This window comes from Cucurbita pepo, chromosome 6 (assembly GCF_057944985.1).
Source record: "Cucurbita pepo subsp. pepo isolate OVF chromosome 6, ASM5794498v1, whole genome shotgun sequence".
NCBI classification, from domain to species: Eukaryota; Viridiplantae; Streptophyta; class Magnoliopsida; order Cucurbitales; family Cucurbitaceae; genus Cucurbita; species Cucurbita pepo.
The window spans coordinates 9420363-9427962 of record NC_141803.1 but is presented as its reverse complement, the minus strand read 5'-3'; the positions used below and the strand labels follow the sequence as shown (position 1 = coordinate 9427962).

The window sequence follows — 7600 nt, the reverse complement described above, 5'->3', positions numbered from 1 at the left end:
GTTGGTTGATGGCTTTAGGGCTCCACTCAACTATTTTACCTCTTACTAATGTTGTGTACCCTTCCACTTGATCAATATTTGCGTAAAACTCCTTCACTATCGGCACTATAGCTTGTTCCCTTTTGTGACAGAACATCTCCCACCCTAGATCGTTGATGGCGTTAAGAAAGGACTCCGGGAATGTAGGGTAAAATGCTGGGAACCTTCTTTCCACCAACACTACTCTTGACTTGAAGAGTTCATACCTGTTGTCCGCCTCCTCGTTTGCGAATATTCCTTTTTGTGTTGGGAGGTTCTCCATTTTGTTCTTGCCCTTTTCTTTTCATTTCGAACCGGTGCCCGTTAGGAAGAGATCTTGATTTATTTCTTGCACTTCATCTTGCTGCACTTCTTTCTTCCCTCGCACCATTTTTTTCCTCTTGTTCTCGGTGCCATGATTGTCGGTTGCAAGCTAAACATTTTTTTTTTTTTTTTTTTGTTCTTGGTTGCTTGTAAGTGTGAAGGTGAAGGTTATTTCTTGTGGAAGTAGTTTGTATATAACACAAGGGATGACTTCTTGGGGAAATATTTTATTTTTATTTTTATTTTTTTTTAATACCATGCAGACTGTTGTATTTATTGAATACAGCAGATTGCTGTCAAAAATTTTAAATAATTTTTTTTTTTTTTAATAATCATGGCAGATTGCTGTATTCATTGCATACAGCAGATTGCTGTATACATTGAATACAGCAGATTGCTGTGTTTTTTTTTTTTTTTTTATACACAAAAGAAGATAGGCTGCTGTATGCAGCTACAACACAGTCTGCTGTCATTTCCACAGCAGGCGCTCTAGTTTAGGTAGAACAGCAGTTTGCTGTCAAGTTGACAGCAAGCTGCTAATTTTTTTTATTATTATTATTATTATTATTTATTATTATTATTATTATTATTTTTTTGTTCCAAAGTTTTCCTTTTTCTTGTTTGGTATCTCTTGATGTCATCTTTTTTGGTTGGTGCTTTGACTTGAGGTTTTGTGAGAAAGCGCACAAAAATTAGATCAAATTCATGCAAATGAGGAAGAACGCGGTACTTCATGGCAGCATACACTGAAAAAGAATAACTTTGACTTAGTATATACCAAATATAATTAACCTCCTTACTACTTTGAAATTAGCTTTGTTAACCACATCAGAATCCACCTAATTAGCTACTTTCTTGGGGGCATGCGAGTCATTCATGATAAAAATGTAAAATAACATCTAAAAAAAACTATCATTCTGAGATAAGTGAAGATAACTATTTAAAAATAATTAAAAGTGGATAAATAAAAGGAGAAGAAAAACTAACTTGGCTTCCCGGGAGTTTGTTACCTGTTACCGTTTCTTGTCAGCTTCCGTTTGCTCCAAAATGTTTTATTTTTAAGCTTTTTAAGCTTAAAGAGGCAATGCCTCTTTTTACTTCTCCGCCCAAATATGACTTCAGTCTCTGTCCATTCAGTGTGAAAGGTCTCCTTTCGTCTCCATGTTTTATCGTTATTGCCCCATAGGGAGTGACTTCTTCAACTATAAACGGACGAGACCATCTTGATTTTAATTTTCCAGGGAATAAATTCAGCCTTGAGTTGAATAGCAACACTCTTTGTCCTATGTAGAATTCTCTGGGCCTAATTTTGTTGTCATGCCACATTTTTGTTTTTTCTTTGTACATCTTAGCATTTTCATAGGCTAGGTACCTGAATTTTTCAAGCTCATTTAGTTGCATTCGCCTCAAGTCTCCATTTGTTGTATAGTCAAAATTTAACTTCTTTAATGCCCAAAATGCTTTATATTCCAATTCCAGGGGTAGATGACATGCCTTCCCAAAAACTAGCTTGTATGGAGACATTCCTAAAGGGGTTTTGAAGGCTGTCCTGTATGCCCATAATGCATCATCAAGTTTCACCGACCAATCTTTCCTGTTGGGTTGTACCACCTTTTCCAAAATACTTTTAATTTCTCTATTGGAGACCTCTGCTTGCCCATTTGATTGTGGGTGATAAGGTGTTGCCACTCTATGTTTTACATTGTATCTCTCTAAAAGACTATTCATCAATCTGTTCACAAAGTGCGTTCCCTCATCGTTGATTAATGCTCTTGGTACACCAAACCTAGTGAATATGTTTCTTTTTAAAAACTTGAGTACCGTCTTCCCATCGTTGGATGGACAAGCTATTGCTTCCACCCACTTGGACACATAGTCGACAGCCACTAGAATATACAAGTTCCCATAAGATGGCGGAAATGGTCCCATAAAGTCAATGCCCCATACATCAAAAAGTTCCACTTCTAAAATTGAATTCAGGGGTAGCTCGTTTCTTTTTACTGATATTTCCCGTTCTTTGACATTCATCACAACCCTTGCAAAATTCTTTTGCATCTTTGAAAATTGTTGGCCAATAGAAACCCGATTGAAATACCTTGGTTGCTATCCTTTGCCCTCCAAAATGACCTCCATATGGAGATGCATGACATTATTCAAGAATTGTTGGTATTTCACTGTCTGGAATGCATCTTCTCATTATGCCGTCTCCACATTGTTTAAAGAGAAAAGGTTCATCCCAAATGTAACTTTTGGATTCATGGAAAAACCTCTTCCTTTGTTGATAATTTTTCTCTTCGAGTATGATGACACAAGCCAAAAAATTTGCTATGTCTGCATACCGTGGAGTTGCTGTCATTCTGCTACTGCTGTAGCTGATGCTACTGCTGTTTATCTCAAGCAGCTGTTCATCCGGAAATGCATCATCAATTTCTTTGCTATTTACCTTTTCTTCCATGTTCTCCATTCTAGATAAGTGATCCGCTACATGGTTATTAGCTCCTTTCGTGTCCACGATTTCTATCTTGAACTCTTGTAATAGTAGAATCCATCTAATTAATCTTGGCTTGGCATTCGGTTTCATCATTAGGTGCTTGATTGCTGCATGGTCAGTGTACACTTTCACCTTCGCTCCAAATAAATAAGCTTTGAACTTTTCAACAGCGAATACTACGGCCAACAATTCTTTTTCAGTGGTTGTATAGGAGCCTCATTCAACGTTTTGCTGGCATAATAGATAGGATGAAGTACCTTCCCCTTTTTCTGTCCTAACATTGCCCCCACAGCATGGCCACTAGCATCACACATCAACTCAAATGGTGAATTCCAATCGGGTGTTGACATTATAGGAGCTGTGGTCAGCGCTGTCTTTAATGCTTGGAAGGCAGTCATGCATTGTTTGTCAAAAACGAATTTTCTATTTGACTCCAACAAACTACACAATGGTTTTGCAATCTTGGAGAAATCTTTAATAAACCTCCTATAAAACCCTGCATGGCCCAAAAAGCTTCTTATACCTTTAACTGACGTAGGTGGATTCAATCTTTCAATAGCTTCTATCTTGGTCTATCAACTTCTATTTCTCTTCTTGAGATCTTGTGGCCTAACACTATTCCCTCATTGACCATAAAATGACATTTTTCCCAATTCAGTACAAGATTCTTCTCTTCACATCTTTGTAGAACCTTCCCTAAATTGCACAAACAAGTCTCAAAAGATTCTCCATAAACCGAAAAATCATCCATGAATATCTCCATAATTGTTTCTACCATATCTGTAAAAATGGCCATCATGCAACGTTGAAATGTCGCTGGAGCATTACATAGTCCAAAGGACATTCGTCTAAAGGCAAAAATTCCATATGGGCATGTGAATGTAGTTTTCTCTTGATCTTCTGGACTGATTGTAATTTGATTGTATCCCGAATAACCATCCAAGAAGCAATAATGTGACTTTCCAGCAAGCCTATCAAGCATTTGATCAATGAATGGTAAGGGAAAATGATCCTTACGTGTCGCTTTGTTTAGCCTTCTATAATCCATGCAAATTCTCCATCCATTCACTATTCTAGTGGGGATCAACTCATTGTTCTCATTTGCCATTACTGTTATCCCTCCTTTCTTCGGAACACATTGAATAGGACTGACCCAGCTGCTGTTTGCAATTGGATAAATTATTCGAGCATCTAGCCATTTGAGAATCTCCTTTCTAACAACCTCCTTCATCATGGGATTTAATCGTCTTTGTTGCTCAATGGACTTAACTTTTCCTTCCTCCAATTGTATTTTGTGCATGCATAGTGAAGAACTAATTCCTTTTATATCTGCCAATGTCCAACCTATCGCCCTCTTGTGCTTCTTCAATGTTTCTAGGAGCATATCCTCTTGAATCGAGGATAGTGTCGCTGAGATGATGATGGGTAGTGTCTTCTTATCACCTAAATAAGCATACTTAAGGTTAGGTGGTAGTGGTTTTAAGTCCAGCTGTAGCGCTTCCTCAATAGATGGTCTCATCGGTGAACTCTTTCTTCCCTCACATTCTAGTGACTCAAAAGTTCTGCTGAATTCACCTAAAACTGCTAACTGTTCTATTCTGTCATTCAAGCTGCTGTCTTCTTCCTGCTCGCTTTCCCCATCATCCCATTCCTCGGTCGCTGGTTGTTCTGTTAATTCATACACTGCTGAGCATTCTTCTGTCACTGCTGGATATTTCATGCTGTCATTGATGTTAAATTCAACTTTTTGGTCACCCATTCTTAGCGTGATGGTTCCTTTGTAGACATCTACTAATGTTCTTCCAGTCTTTAAAAATTGTCTCCCCAAAATAATTGGAACATCATGATCGGCTTCATAATCTAAAATGATAAAATCTGCAGGAAATATGAATTTGTCAACTTGAATTAAGATGTCCTCAATCTTTCCTTCGGGATAAGTGATGGACCTATCGGCTAGTTGTAAGGTGACTGTAGTCGGTCTAGCCTCTCCAATTCCCAACTTCTTGTAAATAGATAGAGGCATTAAGTTGATGCTTGCTCCCAAGTCGCATAATGCTCGTCCTAGTTCCTTTCCTCCAATTGATACAGGAATAGTGAACGATCCAGGATCTTTCTCCTTTAGTGGGATCTTGTTCTTCAATATTGCACTGCACTCTTCATTTAATGACACCACCTTAAATTCTTCAAACTTCCTTCTATTAGTAAGTACATCCTTCAAGAACTTCACATAATTTGGCATTTGCTTCAAAGCATCCACCAGTGGTATGTTTATATGAATTTCCTTCAGAATATCCATAAACTTCTCAAAATGGGCTTCCTCTTTCTTTCTCTTTATTCTTTGTGGAAAAAGAGGTGATGGTGTGTATGTTCTGCTCTCTTGTCCACTGCTGGCTGTTGTTTGCAATTTAGGCTGCTCCTTAATTTCTGCATAATCCTTGCTGTGTTCTTTCTGTACAGCAGCTTCCTCATTTCGCTGTTGTGTATCAGCAGTTTCTTGGGAATGGCTGTCACCTTGTTCTGCATTTTTTTCTCCCCCGCTTGGTATTTTTTTTCCACTTCTCAACTCTATTGCTTGACATTGTTCTTTGCCTTCTCTTTTTGGTGTTTCGGTGTCTACTGGCAGCTTTCCAAGAGGCCTATTTCGTAACTCAGTTGCTAATTGCCCTACTTGAACTTCCAAATTTCACAATGAGGCTTGTTGACTTTGTATCACGCATCATTTTTAGCCATATATTCCTTTATTAGGCTCTCAATAGATGTTCCCGATGTGTATTGAGCTTGGGTAATTCCTTTCCCTTGGGTGTTGACTTGTTGAGAACTATAAGCCAATTGATTTTGTAATCCAAAACCCGAAGGGTAATTTGCTTTGGGTGGCATTTGTTGGTTGTATGAGCCTTGTCCCTTCCATGAGAAATTTGGATGATTTCTCCACCCCGGATTATAAGTATTTGAGAAGGGGTTATTTTTCGGGTTGCCTTGACTAGCTTGATTCCCGACATAAAAAACTGAGTCCAGATTGCTTGGACATTGATCAAAGGTGTGTTCCTCTCCCCAATATACACAAGATTCGGGTGCTGTCTGGTTAATTACAGCAGCTGTATGGACTGGTGCTTTGATCATGGAGTCTTGCCCCAATGCTAGATTTTGTAAAATATTAGTCACCGAAGCTAGTTGAGCATTGATAGAAGACAAAGCATCAACTTCAAGTACTCCTCGAGTCTTCCTCCCTAGGTTGCTTCTCACATCGGCCCATTGACAATTGTTAGATGCTATTCTCTCTAAAATTTCATATGCTTCATTGTATGTCTTTGACAAAATGGCTCCATTGACAGAAGCATCAACTACTTGTTTAGTAACAATATTTAATCCATTGTAGAAAGTCTCCATTTGTATACAATGAGGTAGTCCATGGTGAGGACACTTTCTAAGCATCTCCTTAAATCTCTCCCAAGCTTCACTTAGTGTCTCATCTTCAAACTGTTGAAAAGCAACAATCTCATTTCTGAACCGTTCATTTCTAGTGGGTGGGAAATATTTGATCAAAAATTTCTCTGCTAGACTATTCCACGAATCAATTGTTCCCGGTGCTAAGGTATTCAACCATGATTTAGCACCATCCCTCAATGAATATGGGAATAAGCTCAGTCTAATCACGTCTTTATCAACTCCCTGAAATTGAAATGAGTCACTAACTCCCAAAAATGACTTTAGATGTAGGTGGGGATCTTCCGACGGTAGTCCATGAAATTGCCCAATGGTTTGCAACATTTGAAACATCACGGGCTTTAGCTCAAACGTGGTTGCTTGCATTTCGGGTCTAATAATGCACGGATTTAGCTCTTCCATAGCTGGGTGTGCATATGCTCGGATCGCTCTTTCTCTGTCATCTGCTAAATGAATGGCATTGGCAGTAATTCTCTCTTGATTAGCCATCATCGTTGGATTTTCAAACTCCCGATTCAACTGGGCTCCAAGTTCTATTTGCTGTATATTCTGTTCTGTCATTTTCTTTTTCTCCTTCAACCTTCGTCTAAATGTTCTCTCTATTTCAGGATCCAAAATAAATTCCAAACCCGTAGGTGGGTTCATACACAGAATTCTGCAGCAGTAAACTCGGTTCTTCAGCAGTAAATACAGCAGTAGAAAATTCAGCTTCCTATGACTTCTTTTTGGCTCCAACTCACGAAAATCTACAACAAGTAAAATAACCAAATTAGGTCCCCCGGCAACGGCGCAAAAAACTTGATCGCTTGTGGATGTATATAATAAAATGACGTAAAATTCACAAGAATAAGTGCAAGTATACACTATCACAAGTAGCAAGTAATAAGTACATTATCGATTCCACAGGGAACCTATCTTTTTGGTTAATTTTATCGCTGGAAATTTAAGTGAGTTTTTGGGTAACATTCAAATGGGCGTTGGAGATTTTAACTATTTAAACAAAACTAAAACAGAGTGCCACTGTTGTCGAAAACAAAAAATGATGAGAAAATCAACTATAATGAGGAAGGTTTGGCTAAGAGAGATTAAATAGATAAGTTGTTGAGTTTGTGGTAGATTTTAGTTTCTTTTAATAGATTCTCAAGCCCACTTCCGAGGGTCATGAATGGTGATTATTTCCATAATCGTTGTAATTTCTATTAACAAGGCTCTAGGAGAAGAATTATTCATAACCCTTCTATTACCCTTCAAGTCTCCTTGCTATGGAACTAGAGTATTAAAGAGGATTTCATTGCTCCCTCTCTTCTCCCAAATAAGAGAACA

At 38.2% G+C, this 7600-nt stretch overlaps 1 protein-coding gene, 1 non-coding gene and 1 pseudogene across 2 annotated transcripts; 1 reads left to right on the top strand and 2 right to left on the bottom strand.

Annotated features, from left to right (window-relative positions):
- Positions 1-1368: 1368 nt before the first annotated feature.
- LOC147792276 (uncharacterized) lies at positions 1369-5174 on the bottom strand (annotated as a pseudogene).
- A 368-nt stretch (positions 5175-5542) lies between these two features.
- Positions 5543-6922, bottom strand: LOC147792275 (uncharacterized). The gene has a single exon (XM_087124830.1). The coding sequence runs from the start codon at positions 6920-6922 to the stop codon at positions 5543-5545; it is 1380 nt and encodes a 459-aa protein (XP_086980956.1).
- On the top strand, positions 6237-6342 carry LOC111784397 (small nucleolar RNA R71). The gene has a single exon (XR_002813532.2). It is a non-coding gene; the product is annotated as a small nucleolar RNA R71 (small nucleolar RNA).
- Positions 6923-7600: the final 678 nt, after the last annotated feature.

Coding starts and splice junctions, on each gene's coding strand:
- LOC147792275 (XM_087124830.1), bottom strand. CDS start 6,922: ATGAACCCACCTACGGGTTTGGAATTTATTTTGGATCCTGAAATAGAG.